Genomic DNA, 22,220 nt, shown 5'->3' with positions numbered 1-22,220 from the left:
AAAAATAGATACATGGATATTTCTCGATGTGCTCAAGAGATTAAAGGTGACGTCCTGCCGTACGAATGACATGTAAGAGGCCAAAGAAACATTTACAGATGATGTTCTTTTAAAAATCGCCCTTCATACATCAGAAGTACATTGTTTCCCTGCTTATGCTCGTTCAGGAAAACCATACGATAATTTTTAAGCCTTTGTCTGCCCAATTAGAACCCTAAACTTTTTTCTTAGCTGATGCATGTAAAGAAAATAGTCTTCGTATATTAATTTTTTAGGCAGTAGTAAAGATGGTAAAAGCCAGTCCTTTATTGCCCCTTTAGGTGTATAGGAGGACCCAAGACTGTGCTACTGTGGTTAAGATTATGTATGACGTAAAACACCTTATATCCCTGGTAGTGTTTAGATTACGGAAAATCCTCCAACCATCTCATGGACTTGAACCATGGCGCCCTAGTCCACACTCTTTTTCGGACCTCTGTCAGGTATGCCATTCAGAAGCCATATACTTTTTTTTTTTTTTTTTTTTTTTATGCTGGGGGTATCTGTTGGAACAGTTTTATCCGTTTGTCTCTCACTAACGATTTTCGGAATGAAGATATTTCATGACCGCAGACTTTTGTGACAACACACCAACGCACACCAGACCACATCATTCTACACGCTTTCACACCACACTACACCACACCACCCTCTCACACCACACCAAGCACATTAACCGAAGGTCCTGAAGCTCCCACATCTAGTACGTTTGTACTTGTTCCCTTTTTTCAGATGCATGTAAAAAATTACCTTCATATAATAAGAATTATACTCTAATTCGTTTTTTAATTCCTGTAAAAAGCGGTATTCATAGTTCCCTCTTTTTTTCTGATATCTGTGAAAAGTGTCGCCCTCCATATACTCGACTTTTCAGCCTCAAATTAGTGCTGGACGAACGCAAACAGGAATTCAATTAAAGTGGCATTGCGTCACATCTCGATGCATTTTGTACACAGGAAATCAGACATACAGTGTTCCTTCAGGGGACCCATTTTTACCTGGGGAGAGTGATGTTATAAAAAAAAAAAATCGTTTTTACGGTAGAAAGTAACTGCTTATATGGATGGGTTTTACAACTTCTTCTCATTAGGTACAAATTTGATGGATAATATTGTAGTCTGAGTATCTACTTGTTATGAGTTATTTGTCTGTTTGTCTCATCGCTCTACATACTTAACAGACTACCTGACCAACTACTTACCTATCTACCTTCATACCTAACTAAGTCTTATCAGTCTACATATCTATCTACCTGCCTGCATACCTAAAAATCTCACCACCTACCTACCTACTTAACTACCCTCCTACCTACATAACCTTCTTACATATCTAACCAGGTCTTATCCATCTGTTTACTTATACCCATCTGGAAACCTATGTGCCTTTTTTTTATCAATCTAGCTACCACCAACTACTTCCCAACCTACCTACCTACCTGTCCATTTACCTGCATACCTGTTATATGCATTATCAGTATTTTTATCTACTTACCATCCAAACATGTCCCCATCCAACTGGAAATGTGTTTTGAAGGGCAGATGGAGCAACTTCACCCTACTGCACTCACCTGCTTCCTGCCACCTTACTTATTTACCTACATACATAACTATTGCTTTTGTCATTCTGTCTTTCTAAATGTCTGCCTACTTCTCTATCTACCTACCTACCTACTGTACGTGCCTGCCAAACTACCTGCATATCTGCCTGCATACCTACCCATTTACTTACCTCCGAACCTACCTATCTACTTATCGAGCTTCCCACCTACCTACCCACCTGCTAACCTACCTACCCACTTGCCTAAATACCTAGCTACCCGTCTACCCACTTACCTATCTATCTTTTCAGTGTACCTACCTGCCCACCCACTTACCTACCTACCCACCTACTTGCCTACCTATCTACTTACCTGCCTACTTACCTGCCACCTACTTACCTGCCTTTTCGGTCCGCCTACCTACCTACCGACCTGTCTTTTCAGTCTACCTATCTACCAGCCAACCTACCTACCTACCTGTTTTTTCAATCTACCTACCTACTTGGCTTTACAGTCTTCCCACCTACCTACCTACCTACCTACCTGTCTTATCAGTCTATCTCTCAACCTACCTACCTAGCTACATACCTGTCCTTTCAGTCAACTCACCTCACTACCTACCTATCTACCTACCTTTCTTTTCATTCTACCTGCCTACATACCAGCCTGCCCATCTTCCTATATACCTAACGTTTGTTTTATCAGTCTATTTACCTTTTTCCCTTCCTGCCTACACTGTACGTATCTACCCAACTACCTGACTACCTACTCACCTACCTGTCTGTCCATCTCTTCACCAGGTAATCTTTAAGTCTAGGGGCCTATTTTTACCTGGTGTCTGTAATAATTTAGTCTCGAAGTATGCCTCAGTCTATCAGGCAAAGTCTGTCAAGCCATCTCCCTACCTACCACCTACCTACCTACCCACCTACCTACATACATACATACATACATACATACATACATACATACACACTAATCTATCATTTCTTTATAAGTCTGCCCACCTATCTTTCTATCCACCTACCTATCGACCTGCTTACCTAACTTCATATCAAACTAATAAACATAGTACATACCTGCCTGCGTACTTGTCACCCCTCTCTCTCTCTCTCTCTCTCTCTCTCTCTCTCTCTCTCTCTCTCTGTACATAATGAAATCTAGAGTTCATACCGGTACATAGTGGCCGAGAAAAAGAGTGTGATGATTTGTAATATATTCGTTTTATCTCCAGACGATTTTTTTTTTAGCTTGGGGTTTTGGGGGGTTAGATGCCGCCCTCAGTCCTTTCATTACTGTATTAGGACGTTTTTCTAAGATGAACAAAATCGTCTAAAGAAGTATGCCATCGTAGTGAAGTGTTTATGAGGCTCCTTAGTACTGCCTCCTTAGTGGGCCTACAATACTCCATTCACCTTAACTTGGCCCAGATTCTCGCCCTTTGGTAGAGTATTACACGTAGCTCAGTGGCAGAAAAGACAGTACTACTACTCTTCGTTATTTCCTTCGCACTTCTTCGTGACAAGGAATCGTATTTTAGTACTAACCGACCTTTCCAACTCAGCGTTCAAGATGGAAAGATGGCAATTTTAGGCCAAATTAAACTGAAACGAGTATGGTTTATTTCTTGATATGATACGTTAATGTTCACTTATACGTTATTTTTGCAAATATTTTATCTGCATAATAAATCGTTTGACAAGAGGAGTTAACACGTCTCCTAGCTGATGAGAAAACGGTCCACTGACTCCATCCAACAACTCTATCATCATTCATTACTACTCCTCACCACAATCACTCCAGTCTGTCCTCCCTCATGTGCTCCTCCACTCTTTTACTCCACTATAGCCTCAATGTGTGATCTCTCAATTTGACTGAGTATCTTATAAGTTACTTTTGAGTTCTCGATACTGTTTTATTCATTTTAAGATTACACTTTTCGAAATGGAGGGGTTTGATGTAGTCTTCATTAAGCTTTTCTCTACTCGTGGCCTTCCTAAATCTAAATTTAATCTAGAACTAGGAACTGTAAGCTACAAAAAGACATCAGCGTAGTGTACAGGTTAACCAATAGCCCTGTAGGGGGTGTCAGAGATTAATAAAATCGTCTGCCATTTCGCATCAGTAAATAATTAGGCTTAACCCTGGCAGGAAGTGATTTATAGAGACAAATTTGAACTCTTTTTGATGCCTGGGGATTCTCTCAGCTGAATAAAATCGTTTGGCATCATCGAGACTATGATGTCCAGCTTTAGACAGCGCGTCGAAAAGATGAAGTTTGCTATGACGACGGCCTTTCATGTAGTACCAGTGCTGTTTTCAGATTTTTTTTCAGCTTACGAGGGACTCTTTGAATTGAAGGAGTTAGATGTAGCATTCATTTACCCTCTCACTACAAGCAGTCTCCCCTTAGCCGAGCAAAATCGTCTGGAGGTACCAAAAACTTAAAAACACGTTCCCTGACTGAAGGGATTAATATGTACATGCCAGGTGTCATGGAGGGAATAAATTTTTTTTAAAGGACAGGCAAAAAGTAGTAACTGACATGAGGAGATTACGCCCTTCGTAAAACAGGTAACAGATGGACAACTAGAGTAATCGAATGTCAGCCTTGAGATGGAGCAAGAGGAAGGGTGGGCTGAGACAGATAGTGTGAGAGGAAAAAGGTGGAGTGAGAAGGGAGAGAGATGAAGTGAGTAGAAGAAATAGTCAGAGACGGAGTGTAAGGTGAGAGGTGAAGTACCAGGAAGATGTCGGCAATGAACTAGAGAGAAAACTGAAACCCATAAATATGCTGTCTGAGACTGAACAGCGTAGCAGCCATAGGTCAGAGTGGAGAATAATATGTGGAGATGCTTTTTTCATGCAGTAAAATGTAACTGACTGATGGTGACTGTGATGATGATGATGATGATGATGATGATAAACGCACAGTAGTAGTAGCCATATAGATTAACGTCTTTTGCACGATGGCCCCTATAAATATATCCTTTCATCCTGGCATTGGGGGAGACATCACGTTGAAAATTAGGTAAAAACAATCTTCGATCCATTCAGTAGGTAGAATTTTACTTTAATTTCTTGCACCTTTGTTCCCTCCAAACGATTAATTTCAACCTAGGGGAGACTTCTTACAATGAAGGCTTTTGCACTAAGAAGGGTCCAAGATGAATAAAATCCTCTGCCAATAATAATAATAATAATAATAATAAATCCTGCTGATGTGTTGATGGAGAACTACCTCTAACTGTCATTTACCACGAGAGGTCTTTCATAAGCTGAGTGAAATCCCCCATGGATAGCCAGAATGACAGGCAAAATCCTACCTGGAAATGGAGCGCTAGGTGGTGCTGGGAGTGTATCTGCCAGTGCCATTCCAAGATCAGGGATGTGACACCAGACAGGAGGAAGGACAGGGGGATTAGTGAATGGACAGGTAAAGGAACAGAGGAAAAAAGCGATAGATAAAGATACAGAAGGATTACACTGGTAGGTGGATGGACAGATGTACAGTACAGGCAAATATAAACAAAGAAACAGGTAGTGGTAACAGACGGAGAGGTGGATTGGTAACTACTTACGGATACGCTGATAGATAGATAAATAGATCGATAGATAGGTAGGTAGGTAGGTAGGTAGGTCGATAGAAAGAGAGATAGATAGAATAGATATTGCATAAATTGGTATTAAAGGTGTATTTATCAGTGCCATTCTGGGATCGGGGGCTATGACGGCAGACAGAGGGATGGACGGGTGAATTAGCGAAAAGACAGATGGGTGATGGGTATAGATAGATAGATAGTTAAATAGACTGAGAAAGAGACAGACGTCCAGTTAATCAAACAGGCAGACAGACAGATAGATGGAGAGATAGAGGTATACATATAGACAGATATACTGACTGATTAACGGAGATAGATAAAGTGATAGACTGAGAAAGAAACTAAAAACTGCTACGTAGACAAACAGATAGATGAGGAGATAGATACATGCATTTGTAATTAAACAGGCAGACAGGCAAAAAATGGTTTAGTGTTTGGACAGACAAACTTTTATTTAAAGTTATTTACAAGGAGAGTTTATTTAGATTTAGACTGATGAGTTGATGGATGGATGGATGGATGGATGGGTGAATAATTAGTGAGGATGGATGGGTGGATGAATGATTGGTTACGATGGATCGGTGGATAAATGATTGGTTAGGATGGGAGGGTGGCTGAATGAATAGGATGGATGGATGGGTGAATGGTTGGTTAGGATGGATGGGCTGGTGGTTGATTAGGATGGATGGATGGATGAATGATTAGCTAGGATGGATGGGTGGGTGAATGAATAGTCGGGATGGATGGGTGGGTGAATGAGTAGAGTATATGTGTTTTCATCAGGCCGAACTGGGTCACTCCCACAACTTGAATTCTAAGTCGTGGCTGCGAGAAACTCAATAAACTTTCGCTATGAGGTGACAGTGACTCGTCTTGGTTAGTATTCAGATCGACCCTCCAGTCTGACTACACTTAGCCATCAACCTACCTGAAGGGGGTTTGGAATCTTCGTCAGGTTAGCTTGACATATTGCTAACTTGACATATTGCTTTGTTATACTCTCCGCATACCAACTTGTTCATAGATTCGTACCTTCTCCTAAACATCCTCTGTACCTGGCTAAAGTAATTGTTGAAAATGTATTGCACTCTGCCACACAGATGTTCACATTTATTCACAACTTTCGTACTAACCTGCCATGAATTTCTGATGCTGGCTGTTATGGTGCGGCCCCACGGACAAGTTCACTGGCGCGGAGTATAGTGAGACAGACATAAAGGTGAATACAATAGACAAATGTATAGTAGTGGTTCCCCAGGTTCATCTGAAATGTGAACCCAGTGGACTGCAGGCTTAAACTGCCCTGCCACAGTCCACCATCCTTCTCTCGCTGGATAGGGAAGTAGATGAGGGACGTTTGTACATCCGGGCAGTTGAGTCACCTGGTTATATTGGTGCCACCACAGGAAGGCGTCTTTCTCCATCACCAGACAGAAGTAGATACAGGCAGAGATGAATAAATGAAAAAGATAAATGGATAAGTCAACTGATAGATAAAAAGTTCGACAGCCTGACAGATAGATACATAAACAAATGGGGGTTGTAACGCGAGACAGGAGGGAGGAGAAGGATGGATAGGTGAATTAGCGAAGAGACAGGTGAAGGGGAGGCGTTAGGGAGACGGAAAGGTCGATGGACAGATAGCTAAAGTGATGGACAGTATCAGATAGATAGACAGGTAGATGAAGAAGTAGAAAGATGTAGATACTGACAGACAGATAGATGGCAGAACTGTGGATGCGTGATTAGATAGGTAGATATACATATAGGTAGATAGACAGATAAATAGATAGAAAAGTATAAAAGGGGACAGACAGACAAACACACAGACAGACAGATACAGCACAAGCAGAAAAACAGTCAGGCAAACAAACCCACAGATAGATGAACAGATAGATGGAGCCACTAGATAGATTAATGAACAGAATGACAGATAGACAGGTGAGGAGAGGAAGATGGACAGGTATTACGCACGGGGTTAATTAATTGTCTTCCCAGGTACGGCCACACCTGAGTATACACAGATAGATAGTTAGATAGACAGATAGATAGAATACCTGATTTCTTGAATAGTCTGTTCATTCTTTCATTGGGTGACTGGTAAACTTATAGACAGATTGAGTGACTGATTGATTGACTGACTAACTGGTAGACATAGATAAATAGATAGACAGATAGATGGACTGACTAATCGATTCGCTGATTAGCTAACTGACCGAACGACAGAATTTGGCTCTCAGTTATCGTTATATATATATATATATATATATATATATATATATATATATATATATATATATATATATATATATATATATAGATGAGCGGCGGCCTGCAGTCCTAATAGACCCAGGATCGAATCCTGGCTGGGGTAGGGAACAATTTAAGGATTTGAATTTCCTAAAATCAGGCTTTCCTGATCTACCAGATGACCCGCCAACATGTCGTAAAAGTACCCCCCCTAATACCAGTACACCAGTCCTGCATGAGACAGCCCTAGCATGTATTCAGCAAGGTATTCAGTATGGACGGTGGGTGTTAGCGCCGAAATGGGCCTTGGGATAGGTGACTGCCCCCAAGAAATAGGCCCTGAGCCTTTGCCCAGAGTCGAACACGTAGAAATATATATATATATATATATATATATATATATATATATATATATATATATATATATACAGAGAGAGAGAGAAAAAAAAAAAAGCGAATAAATGGATGGAGACGGACAAGGATGGAATTTAATGGGTTGGTATGTATAAAAGACAGCCAGACAGATAGATAGATAGATAGATACTGTAGAGAGATGGATAGACAAATAAAGATAGACAGATAGATAACTAGACAGACAGACGCAGAGGAGGATGGAATGGGATCGGCAGGTATCAATTACTGGTTAATTAATCGTCTTTCCTGGCGCAGAGAGCAGCTGGACCTGAATAGATAGAAAGAGCGATAAATAGATAAAAGTGTACTGTAGGTATATTGACAGGCAGGATGACTGTAAACTATCCATACATAAATACAGACATACATTCATCCCTGCATATATGCAGGTAAATACATAACTAGATAGATAGATAGGCAGATAGACAGATATATAGATAGACAGACTTATAGACAGACAAAAAGACAGAGACAAAGTAAAGAGCATAAGCTGGCAAATACGTAAGTTTTCTTCCTTCTCACGAAAACCTGAACAGAAAGGGAGGGAGAGAGAGAGAGAGAGAGAGAGAGAGAGAGAAGGGGGGAGGAGAGATTATGGGCTGATGAAAGTTAGCACAAATATTTTTCACGTCCCTCAGTACAGAAAATACGGCTGGATTGATGGGTAAACCAATAGACGTAGTACTAGATAGATAAACAGACAGATGGATAGATAGATAGATAGCAAGGAAACATAAGGAAAAACGTCTACAAACAAAAGAACGGCTTGACAGTCAGAAATCGGACTGATATAATATTAAGTAGATAGAGAAGGATACACAATTACACACATACATACTCATACATACTTAAGTACATTCTTCAAAATGTTTGCATATGTAGGTAGGCAGATGGGTACAGTGTGATTAATAAATAGATATATAGATGGACTAGTAGATAAATAGATAGATAGGTCGATAGATAGATAGATGACAGAGATATAGAGAGAGACATAAGAAGAAGAGAGATAATTAATCATCTCCCCAGGTGCTCAGAAGTTGGACAGCTTGTCGGAGAGAGAGAGAGAGAGAGAGAGAGAGAGAGAGAGAGAGAGAGAGAGACAGACAGACAGACAGACAGACAGACAGAGAGATGAGTAGCAGGAATGGAGAAGGAAAAAAAAAAACAGAAGACTGAGATACGCAGCACTAAATCAACTTTCTTTTGCAGGCGCTGAAGGTGGTCTGGGTGGTCGGACGAGGATATGGGTGTGTCTGGTGCTGATGCTGGGTGCTGCGGCGGGCGTGGGCGTGGGCGTGCCTCTTGCCCTTCGTGTGGATCCCGGAGCCGCCCTTCCACAGCGACTAGACACCGCCAGGACGCTGCTCAGGGACACACCTCTTATCGATGGGTGAGGATGTGGAACGAGGGGCTGCACTAGGTCGACTGTCTGACACCTCTTTCTTACCAGTCAATTTCTGTATATAATTTCTCATAAATCTCTACACCGAAAGGACGCTGCTCAAGGGCGTCCTGGTCATTGATAGGTCAGGAGTTTGGAATCGTTTTCTCATTAGCTTTGGATATTTAGTAACATTTCTTCAAATGGTTCTTTATTATAGTCGACACAGCCAGAACGATGCTCCAGAACGCGCAGCTCAGCAGTTGGTGAGACAGGGGGTGTCGTATTGACATGGAGCGAGACTTTCCATTACCCCTGTCGTACTAGTTTATTTATACCTACGGCACGTTGATATTCTCTTGTATAGTAATTTATCGCAACGACTACATTCTGCCAAGATACAGCTAATGAACACTTGACAGGTCAAGGGGGGAGGGAGTGGATCTAATGTTTTTCTGTTTGTGGAGGGGCAGGAATGAATCAGTCGTTATTAGGAGAGAAATGAATCCATTCCTTTTCTTTCATCTTTTTTTTTTTTTTTTTTTTTTTTTTTTTTTGAAAAAGGAGGGAAATGTATTTTCTGTTATTTTGCTTGCTGAATGGCAGGATTGAATCTTACGTTGTTAGGAGAAGAATCAATTTTATTTATTTAAATTATTTATTTATTTATTTGTGACAAAGGATAGATGAAGAATATACAGAGATGTTCTTGATGAGGTTTGAATTCTCTTTTAACCTGGCAGTCAACGAAATGGCTCAGTCACACAGGTATAATGAAGTACTATTTTTGTTTGGATCGCTTAGCCTGTGAGGTGCAGCCAAGAATTTTGAAGACTGAATGAATGGCAGGCCTATTTTAAGTAGACATTCTGTCTATACGAGTATTTCTCATAAATTTATATTTACTGTATCTGTTTCTGTATCTGGATTCCTCAAACCTTATGGAAATGGAAAAGTGTTTGGAGATGATGATGATGGTGATGACGAAGATGATGATGATGATGATGATGATGTTGATGATGACTGTCATGTTGTTCATAGACGGATAGGAATAGATCTTTTGCTGTTAGGAGAGGGGTGGAGATTTTTTTTTTTTCTTTGCGTGGTTTTAGGCATCGTCATCGTCGACATTATGATTTTCATCTTTTGTATCAGCATCAGAACAATATCCATATCAGTATCGTCAGTTTTCATCATCTTATTTAACATTAACACAATTTCCACATCGTATTATCACCATCATGGCCATTATCCTCGGACGTGTCATTCTCGGATAATTAGATAGACACTACACAGGTGACTGAATGGATAGATAGATTAACAGGTTGAGAGGTAGGCAGGCAGGTGGATTAATAAACACATAGAGAAATGATAAACTGTTGGATTGATCACTAGCTTAAGAAATAGATATAAAGAACAGGTATAACAGGTAATTAATTGTCTTCCCAGCAGCAGAGGACATGGAATAATGATAGATTTTGCATTTTATTTTCCTTCGTGATGAGCAAGACAGAATCTTTCATTATTATTTTCTTCATCCCAGTGTCATTGCTTCTTGTCATCTTACCATCTGCAGTAGCATCATCATCATTCGTATCATCATCACTCCTTCCCGTAGCTTGAAAGAGGTAAATGGAAACCAGGAATGGAGATGGGAAGCCACAAAAATGAAAGCTATCAACAGCACCCAATAAAAAGTGCCACACACCAATTCCCTTATAACTGAAGCCTTCCAAAGCCTCACCTCTAGCCCACAGGATATAGTCATTCACACGAAGCTTTATGTTTATTGTTTCAAAGCTTTATGTTTATTGTTTCAAAGCTTTATGTTTATTGTTTCAAAGCTTTATGTTTATTGTTTCAAAGCTTTATGTTCATTGTTTCGAATCTTTATGTTCATTGTTTCGAAGCTTTATGTTTACTATTTTGAAGCATTATATTCATTTTCTCGAAACTTTATCTTTATTTTGAATCTTTGTGTTATTATTTTTTTTTATCTTGTGCTATTTAACAACGTCGGTACGGTGACATAACTTTACAGTAGATCTTCAAATCACCAGACTATTTTATGTATTTTTTGCTGATACACTTTCCAGTGGAGTTCTTTATGAAGAGTATATGTAACCTTCTAGTTCAAAATGCTGTCTTGAGCTTAAATCCCTCTAAAGTAAGGAAGAATAAGGCGTACATATCATCTCCAGAGTCAGTTATTGAGCTAAAAATTATTAAACGAGCTAAAATGGGCAGAAACAGTCATGATTCGTCCTTTTAACCCAGGGACGTCTTTCCTAAGTATAAGAAAATGGTCTAAAGTCATCCACAAGCGGGAAAAAAAAACTATCACCGCGTTCAAGGAAACAAAGTCTGATTGATATTACGCTTTAAAAGTTTGAAAAGTGAACAGTAGAATTTGTGATAATTTTCTCCTAAGCTATTGTTTTCCTTTCCTTGTTCTAAAACTTCCCATTCCTTCCGTATAGCTGGTAATCACTTTCATTATTATTGTTTTTGTTTTATAGTAATTGTTATTATTATTATTATTATTATTATTATTATTATTATCATAGATGAAATAAAAGTGCACAAAGTATCTCCCTTGTTTCAGGACACGTCATAAGCTTCTACCTCACGTAATGTAGAATGTAACCCCTTATGTGTGTGTGTGTGTGTGTGTGTGTGTGTGTGTGTGTGTGTAGAACTATATGTGTCTCCTTTCTTGATGAGGTTGCCTGAAATGTGTCCCATGTGTCTTGTCGGAGAGGAAATTTGTCTCTTGCTATTATGAGGTGCCATTATGCCGGTATTTTTCTTCTGTGAGCTGCCAACCATTTCACCAGGATTACGTGAGGCTGCAGAGGGACCCCTTCATGTGGTGGCACCGATAGAGCCGGGTGGTGAAGCTGCCTAATTATAAAAACGCCCCTCAGCTCCCTCCCTGTCCCCCCGAAGAGCGGATGATGGGCTGAAAGAGAGGGACAGCTTCAGCCGGCAGTCCACTAGGTTTACATTCATATGAACCTGGGGCCACAACGACAGCAACAACAACAACAACAACAACACAACCATCACCAACGACAACAACAACCACTGCTACTACCACTACTACTTCTGCTGTTATTATTGTTACGACTACTACTACTACTACTACTAAACGATTACGTAAAATTATAGTTTGTTCGTGCTAGTATCAGAATTTCTATGCAGTTAAGGACAGTTCCTAGTGGCAAAATGGCTTCTGATGACTAAATGTAACCCCACGATTTCGACAATTATATCTGAAGCAGAATGAAATAGTTTGGTCCAGATTAAAATGAAAAAATACATCATCTGACTGAATAGATTAAAGATACATTGATTTATTTTTACCATATATTAGTTTTGCCTTATTTTGATGCGTTATAGGGCTGGATATAATAGAAAATCCACCTTCTCGAAACGAACTATTTAGAACGATGAAAGTACTTGTATTCTAAAGATTATATTTCCTTTTTTCGCTGCATTATATGTGTGGATACAATGAATTATTTTTCCCCCCTCATACAGATTCCTCTCTCTCTCTCTCTCTCTCTCTCTCTCTCTCTCTCTCTCTCTCACACACACACACACACACACCCACACCCACACCCACACCCACACCCACACACAAACACACACACACACACACACACATTGTCCCTCCCTTTCATCTCCCGCACGCACAACCTACCTTGGAATATCCATAACTGACGATGATGATGATGATGATGGCAATTTCGCTTCTTTCACCCAAGCCCTCTCACTTTCTCATATATTCTCACATTCTCGTCCTTTCTTCTCACAGGCACAACGACCTTCCGTGGAACATCCGCAAGTTCATGCACAACAAACTGCACAGCTTCAACTTCACCGCCGAGCTGAAGAAACTGCGGCCGTGGTCCCGATCCTCATGGTCCCACACCGACCTGCCCAGGCTGAGGCAGGGCATGGTCGGCGCGCAGGTGGGTGGATAGATACATAGGCATAAGCATACGTTAGAAAGATACATAGACATAAACTTCAGTCGTGGTCCCGTTCCTCATGGTCCAACACCAGGTTCCTCAGGCCAAGGCAGAGCATGGTGGGCGTACAGATAGGTCCGGATGATTGAATGGACAGATAGATAGGTAGATAAATATGCAGATAAAAAGGTAGACACACAGACAAAGATACAGACCAAGAAAGATAAGACAAAGTACTGGAACTAAGTAATTCACGTGACCCTTTCAATTACAGGGTTTCATTCATATTGCATTATTGCTACCGTCAAACAATTTTACCCAGCTTGGGAGCAATTTGTTCAGCTGAAGAGGTCGTTTACGATGTTCACGTACCCTTAAAATACAAGAGACCTCCCCTCAGCCTAACAAAATTGTCTGGAGGCAGAAAGAAAACACCAGCAGAAGACGTCACCTGATTCCAGGTCTGCTTTATTTACGATATGGAACTTATGGTGACTGTTTTTGTGAAACTCATCCCTGATGTGAGATGCTAATGGTTCTAAAGTCGGATTGCTTTCATCTAAGGGAACTGAGTCACTCGCTCAACTTGAATACTAAGTCGGAGGTGCATGAAATTTGGTGAGCCATGGATATTAGGTTACAATAGGCAAGATGATGATGTGATGATGATGATGATGATGATGATGATGATGATGAATTTGTCCCAGATGCCGAGATATGATGCCTAGGAGAAAGACGCAAACGTACAAATTTTGCTGAAGAAAGTGTTATTGTGCTGGGCGGCCTGATCTTGTATTCTGGCGGGTTGCCCACATTTCCGGGTGAGCTACGCACTGTGTGAGTTACAGAATCATTAACCGCGTCCTCCGCCCCGGGATAAATTACCTTTCCCTCTGGAGCCACCAACCAGAGTCCCTCGCCCCGGAATTCTGTGTACCGTGTTCGTATCCTGAGTTTCCACTTCCATTATTACTTAAACTTCGTGCAGTGTATCAAGGTTATATTCTTGTCGGCTGAGGGGCTCTCTAGCATCTTTTCATTAGCGACTTGTTTTGCATATAACACATCAGTATTCTCTCGCACTCTGTACTGCATATAGCATTTCTAATGGACATAATTTGGAAAATGAACGACTTAACCAATTAACGCAGGTAGTTCGCGCTAGTCACTGCCCGACGATATTATTCAGCTGTAGAAAGCCTCTGCCTTCCGAATGGTTCAAGCTTACAGTATCTCTCTTCACCCCTTACAGGAGTGGGCCTGCATCGGACATTACATTACGAGAACCACCAAATGGATTTATTCAGATGTGAGGAGCGCCATCCTTCTTATGAGTTAACATGCCATTTGCAGAAATATACTAGGCTTGAAACTAAGAGAACACAGCCGCTAAGTCACCAACAGTGCTAAGTGTTTGTCCTCAGGGCTAAATGAACTACACCCCCTGAACCACCAGCCACGTTGCATACTCCAGAAATATGTGTTCGCTAAGTACCATGGGACTCAGTCATTCACTGTACTAAACACTGTGTCTCAAGGATATGATAAGAAAATTGAGAGCACGAAGGTGTGGATAAACCCTGAGTTCTTGATGATCATCTCTGATACATGTGATGGGTGTAAATTATTCCTGACTTTGTGTGTCATTGCTGACTATTGTATGTAATGTGAAATGCATGGTGATCACATCTGACAGCTGAAGGTGCTCCATAAATGACCACCCAAAAGAAGGATTTTCTTACGTCTTGGCGCTCATAGTTTACTAAGATGGCCGTCAACTCTAGTTATATGTGAACTGATACTCCTGCCTGGCTATAACGCTGACACTTCCGCCTCAGCGAACAGTGTGAGGGATAAATTATGCTCCGTCTCTCACGAGCCAGATTCTCGTTTCCAGAAATCTGTGTAAACTGTGTATTGTGGGTGTAACCCCTTCACTACTATGATGTCTTTTAGTTTGTTCTTACGATCTCCAGACAACTTTATTCGTCTTCTTAGACTTCCTTGGTAGTGAAAAGGTTAATAAGAGCTGTATTTAACCCCTCCAAGTACGTTAAAAATTATCCCACCTTTTTCTGTCACCGAACAGGTTCTCTTGAGCAAAGCTTGGCTAGTTATATGATCCTTGAGTCACTGAAAGGAAATAAACCACTAGAGAATTAAAAGACATTAGAAAACCTTCCCCGTCCATGAGAATACGGTATCTCCAGCCTGTCTTCCGACACTGCAAAGCCACTGTCCCCATATGACTCAAGTCAGCTATCTGTCATCACACAGTCCAGTGTGTGCAACCCATCTTTATTCAGTGTTGCATCTACAGTCTGTCTCAATACACTCCTAAATCTGCAGTCAATCCTCATGTAATCTGCACCCTATCTCCATACAGTCCTAAGTCTACATCTTACCTTCATACACCTTAAGTCTGCAGCCTCTCTCCAGATCTTTACATGATCTGAAATCTGCAACCCATCTTCGTCCTCCTAAGGGAGGTAAATCTAAACAACAGCTACTTCTTCGTCCTAAGTCTGCTGTATAACCTATCTTCATATGTTCCTGTGTCCGCGTCCAATGTTCATACAGTCCTAAATCTACAATGTATCTTCATGCAGTCCTCAGTCTGCAACCCATCTTCCTCTCCACAGTTCTGGGTGAGCTACGTGCCGTGTGAGTCCCAGCAGTTAAACGCGGTGCAGCTGACCATAGAGCAGATCGACCTCATCAAACGGCTCATCGACCAGTACCCAGACGACCTCCGCCTCGCCACCAATGCAGACGGTGAGTAGCTTGATCTGAGCACACAAGGCTTATCTAGACAGACCCTTTAGTATCAGCACCTTTAGCATTATTCATTATGTGGCCTATCTATAAGGGCCTTCATTTTAACATTCATTACATCAGCTCCCGAGACCTATCTGGATGAGCTGTTTCAGTGTCATTCTTTGTCTGAGCACTCGAAGTCTATCCAAATGGGCCTAGTAAACATTTGATTTTTGTGACACATTTTCCTCTTGCTTATATAGGAAAAAAAAGAAAGTGTAACTCCAGAAAATCATACACTGCTGTACAGCACCTCATATTTGCTTTCCATTTTCCACTTCTTGATTGCATGTTCCAGCACGATCTGTGCCCTTTACGAGCATACAGTATGTCCTCCTTGAACTCGAAATATCTGGTTTGAATGCTCTTTTCTGCAAAAAAAAAAAAAAAAAAAAAATGTAGCATCTGATAATAACATAGACATTCGTATCCACATTAACAAGTCTTCGCATTAGTTATACCTTTTCGGTGTTGTGGTAGCTGTCAGTATTTACATTAGCAGTACATCTACTTAGATTCCAAGCATCCGTTCATAGTCGGGATATCCATAAGAATATTAGAATTTTTTTCGCTTACAGTACCGTACCATTGGTACTCAAATTCCAGGCACCTGTTTTCAGTAATGGTATATAGTGATGATGATTTCTGTTTATTTTTGCCCATACCAATATCTTTAGTACCCGAGTTCTAAGCATTTGTTTTATTACTGGCTGTTCGCAAAGCTCGGATTTCAAGCACCTGTTTCGCTCCATGAAATTAGTATTTCCTTACATCGAGACACTTCATTATTACATTATTTGCACTCGTAGTGTCTCTTGTACTCGAATTTAAAGCATTTGCTATAGTAATTGCATAATAAAGTAGACTCCTAACTACATTTGGCACCATATCTATTTTTTGTGCTCGAGTTTCATCATCATTCCTGGACGCTGTAATTCACAGGGCAAGAATAACATTATTCACAGAGAAGCTTAACTGTTTTTTCACAACAGTACCTTTTGTACTCGAGATCCAAGCATCTTCTTCATCAAGCGTTCGTACTAGTATAGTTAGGTTTTATGTTCACTTAATCAGTGTGCCATACTTCTGACATTCTAGCCAGTGTGCCATAGCTGTTGCATTATAACCAGCGTGCCATACCTCTAACATTCTAGCCAGCGTGCCATAACTCTAACATTCTAGCCAGCGTGCCATAACTCTAACATTCTAGCCAGCGTGCCATAACTCTAACATTCTAGCCAGCGTACCATAACTCTAACATTCTAGCCAGCGTGCCGTAACTCTAACATTCTAGCCAGCGTGCCGTAACTCTAACATTCTAGCCAGCGTGCCGTAACTCTAACATTCTAGTCAGTGTGCCATAACTCTAACATTCTAGTCAGTGTGCCATAACTCTAACATTCTAGTCAGTGTGCCATAACTCTAACATTCTAGTCAGTGTGCCATAGCTGTAGCATTATAGCCACTGTGTCATGGCTGAAGCATTCTAGCCAGTGTGCCATAGCTCTAGCATGGTAGCCAGTGTGCCATAGCTGTAATTGGCAGTGTGACATAGCTGTGGCACTACAGGCAGTGTGCCCTATCTGTACCTTTATAGACAGTGTGCCATAGTTGTAGCATTACTGTATAGCCAGTGTGCCATAGCTCTAGCATTCAGGGCTGCAGCATGGCGACGCCCTCAAATTTGCATATAAATTACCTGTACCCAAGTGACACCCGAGTCTCCTCTCGCGTGTAGGTGTGTGTTGGGGTCTCAGTGTGTGTGTGGGGGAGGGGGATGGAACGACATTCATACATACATAAACACATTCTAATATACATACGTGCATTCATACATGCGTACGTTATTATACACTGGCGCACATTTTTAGATCCTCTCTCTCTCTCTCTCTCTCTCTCTCTCTGTCCGATTACAATGTCACACACACACACACACACACACACACACACACACACACACACACACACACACACACACACTGTAGGCCTATTCTCTCTCTCTCTCTCTCTCTCTCTCTCACACACACACACACACACACACACACACACACACACACACACACACACACACACACACACACACACACACACACACACACACACACACACACACACACACACACACACACACTCTAGGCCTATTCTCTGATATCTCTCTCTCTCTCTCTCTCTCTCTCTCTCTCACACACACACACACACACACACACACACACACACACACACACACACACACACACACACACACACACACTGTAGGCCTATTCTCTGTCCTCTTCATCTCATACTCTACGTCAGGCCTCGACCAGACAGTAATCTTGGGATATTCGAGAGTCACAAGGCGTGAAAATTCTATTTCTCATATAATTATTTTCTGAAAATTACCTGTTTTTTCTTCGAGAGAAATGAAGACACTGAATGTAGAGTGAGGGTGGTTGGTGAGGAAATGGAGAATGTGACTGCATTTAAGTTCTTGGTTAGTGTGATGAGTAAGGATGGAAGTTTAGAGGAATAAGTCCATGAAAGGGTGCAACGGGGAAGAAAGGTTGCTGGTTCTTTGAAAGCATTGATAAGGAATGGGGAAGTGAGCATGGAAGTAAAAAAGACGCTTCACGATAGTATTGTACTGTAAAACCAGCTCTAACGTATGGAAGCAGAGCTTGGTCCTTGCTGAAAGGGCACAAGTCAAGAGCGAGAGCAGTGGAAATGAGTTATCTGAGAGGAGCATGTGGAGTTACATGGAGAGACAGACCGGCAAATGATGAAGTGAAGGAGGGTTGTGGTGTGGATGTGATAAAAGGCTATAGAAGTACACTGAGGTGGTTTGGCCATGTGGAGAGGATGGAGAGCGAAAGATTAACGAGGAGACTGTATGTGAGGTGGAGGAGGGGGAGAGGGAGATTGAGACCGAGGATGAGATGGAGGGATGGAGTGGAGTGGTATATGAGCTGGGACGAGGCAGTGAAATGCTAGGGGACAGCGACATGGAGACGATTTGTTTGTGGCCACCTCTTAGGGGACTGAGGCATCTTGCTAGAGATAGACAGGTAGATTGATTTTCTGGACAAATAAAAATAAAAATTGATATCTTTTGTACACATTATTTTCAAGATAATCAAAAGTAAAAAATAATCCAGAGTTAATTATGCGCCCAACTATTATACTGCAACTTATATAAATAAATAACCTTAGAACAGATTATGTGACTCATACTCAGGTTATAACAGACTGTAATGGGTATTTGCTGGTTCGTGAGTACCATGTCGGGAGCCAAAGAGCTGTTTGCGACTCACTTGCCTTAGCAGTTTGAAATCTTTTGTAATGTTAGCTGTTGAAAATTATTTGAGTCTGGTCTAAATAAAACATACGTTCATCCGTGGGAGCGAAAAGTTGAACTGATGTATATAGATAGACTGATAGATAAAATTATTCAAAATAAGGGTGTCACTTGTTTTCTTCCGGTTAGCACTGACACTTTATTTACTTTACTGAAGACCTTGTAGTAAAATGGATTAAAAGAGTTTGTAATCCCTTCACTGCCTAGCGTCTCTTGCAAGTTGATTTAAGTTTTCTGTCCGTAACAGAATAAAATATAAAATGCGTCTTCTTGGTGAAAGGATTAACATCACTAGAATTTCTTCGGGAAATAACGAATACCGCTGAACTTTTTCTCACATAATTGCAGTTCGGATACTTTGAATCAAGCCAGGTGACAGGAAGAGAAAATAATATGGTTCACTCACCGTAACTTGGTCAAGATTTTTGTCCTCCAGCTTTTATCACGTAACTCAGTGGCAGTGGGGATAATGCTACGGCTCCATATCCTTTCCTTGGCACTCCTTCGTTATTAGATGGAGTATATTGTAGTAATGCAGGTAAACGCAAGGAAATACCAGTTAGAGACAGGGAAGGAAATTTATTGACCAAAGATGGAGATATTAAAAATAGATGGAATGAGCATTTTGAGACAGTTCTTAATAGACCAATACCACCAGAAGAGGATATACCGTCTGCTCAGGAAGATTTAAATATAGAAACAGGAGAGTTGAGGCTTGCAGAAGTGGAGAAAGCAGTAAAACAGTTAAAGAATAATAAGGCACCAGGGGAGGATGGTTTATTTCCGGAAATGTTTAAAGTGGAGGGGGGTAGATTAATAATGATCTTGACCAAGCTATTCAATAAGATATGGGTGATGGGGTTACTACCATCAGTTTGGAAGAATGGTGTAATTGTTAAAGTTCCGAAGAAGGGAGACCTGAGTGAATGTGGTAATTGGAGGGGAATCTCTTTGTCACCAATAGCTTTGAAAGTTTGCAGTAGAGTGTTGTTAAATAGGTTGGAGCCAGTGGTTGAGGGTATTCTGAGGGATGAACAGGCTGGTTTTAGAAAGGGACGTGATTGCAATGATCAGATCTTTATAGTTAGGCATTTGATGCAGCAAGTTAATGAAATGAGAGTACCGTTAAGTCTTTGTTTTGTTGATTTTGAAAAGGCTTTTGATAGTGTTTCGAGAGAGACTATGGGGAAGATCATGAGACATTATGGAATACCAGAGGAGTTTGTGAGGGTCATTATGAACATGCATGAGGACACATTTTGTAAAGTGATGGTTGATGGTTGTCTGAGTGATTCGTTTGAAGTCAAGTCCGGAGTAATTCAAGGTAGTGTTCTATCGCCTTCACTATTTATATTGGTCATTGATTACATTATGATACGCGTTGGAACAGAAACCGGTGCAGGTATACTTTGGGGAGAGAACAGGAAACTTTTGGATTTAGATTATGCAGATGATATAGTTTTGATTTGTGATGGGCCAGAAGAGATGCAGAGAGTGTTGGACTGTTTGGTGAGTGAAGGTCGCAAGGTGGGTTTGGTTATTAATTGTGGAAAAACTGAAATAATCAATATGAATATGGAAAATGCGCAGGAATGTGTAATTGGAGGTATGGTTGTAAAGCAAGTTGATAGGTTTAAATATTTAGGTACTTATTTAGCCAAGGATGGTTCTTTGAACTTTGAATTCGAGGAAAGGTTAAAGAAGGCTAATCAGGCAATGGGAATGCTTAAAAATATTTGGAATAATAACAATTTCTCTGTGCATACAAAAATCAAACTTTATAAGGTAATGGTTTGGAGTATCTTAATTTATGGACACGAGTCTTGGTACAGCACAGTGACTATGGAAAATAAATTCTTGGTGTTTGAAAATAAAGCACTTAGAAGAATATTAGGAGTTAAGTGGTGGGAAAGGATACCAAATAGTAGAATTAGAGAAATAACGGGAGTGCAGCCGATCGATGAATATGTTAGATTCTCACGATGGAAGTGGCTAGGACATGTGTATAGGAGACAGGGAATAGTACGAGGTACACCAGGGTGGGTGGCACTTGGTAGGAGAGGTAGAGGAAGGCCAAAAGAGACGTGGGTGAGGACAATGAGACGGGAAGCTGGAGATGAGTGTTGGGGAGATCTTGAGGAGTTAGCACAAGATAGGATGTGGTGGTGTGAGTTCATCGAGGCCCTATGCATCCCCGAGGGTGCCACAGGAAATGATTGATATTGTAGTATAAATCTCTTCTTACTGTTCAGCTTTCAGTATGGTTATGTGACAATTTTAGGCCAGTTTAAAGAGAAAAGAGAATATTCACCAGTCCGCAGCTTGAAGGTGGTGATTGCTTAAGTCCATCGTCGTCTTTAAGTTTATTCTTGCCATGCCTAACATAGATTCTCCTTTAAAAGAAAAACGGCGTCGTATAATACAACTTAATTCACGAAGGGGAATGAACGTACCCAAAATTTTCCTATAATTTCTGAAACACACGGAGATCGATCGTTGCTGACTGCACTGTGTACCGTGGGATGCAGGCTGATCACATACACTAACCGTAAATGCCTTCTTCTTGGCAATTTTAGTGTTAGATTTGCATTCCAGTCGGGACAGGAGGCTTCGTAGCACATCTTCCTTATTTATTTTGCATATTACACCTTCTCTGTATGTGAATTTTATCGGTTTATTAGCGACATAGTTTGCATCAGTAACGCACAAGGAGATACCGAGTTTCAATGTGCAGTTTAAGTAGCTAAAGAAGAGGTGCTACGAAATCTCCAGAGCCATTTAAAATCCGGCCCCATTAGCCTACTGACGAAAGCCACTACAGTCCGGAAATGATCGCCCGCCCATGTTATATTTCTTTCACCTTAACCTG

The 22,220-nt window shown here is 40.9% G+C and overlaps 1 protein-coding gene across 1 annotated transcript in view; it reads left to right on the top strand.

Annotated features, from left to right (window-relative positions):
• The window catches only part of LOC145399792 (uncharacterized), a 150,183-nt gene that overhangs the window by 106,580 nt on the left and 21,383 nt on the right, over nucleotides 1-22,220 (top strand). The window contains exons 10-13 of the mRNA XM_080272341.1: nucleotides 613-742; nucleotides 9,052-9,232; nucleotides 13,044-13,200; nucleotides 15,843-15,975. Of these exons, the coding sequence (XP_080128467.1) occupies nucleotides 613-742; nucleotides 9,052-9,232; nucleotides 13,044-13,200; nucleotides 15,843-15,975 (601 nt within the window). The remainder of the gene's footprint in view (nucleotides 1-612; nucleotides 743-9,051; nucleotides 9,233-13,043; nucleotides 13,201-15,842; nucleotides 15,976-22,220) is intronic.

Source organism: Coenobita brevimanus, chromosome 50 (assembly GCF_032717465.1).
Source record: "Coenobita brevimanus isolate Jiangsu-jjx chromosome 50, ASM3271746v2, whole genome shotgun sequence".
NCBI classification, from domain to species: domain Eukaryota; kingdom Metazoa; phylum Arthropoda; class Malacostraca; order Decapoda; family Coenobitidae; genus Coenobita; species Coenobita brevimanus.
This window is presented reverse-complemented; position numbering and strand designations above follow the sequence as displayed.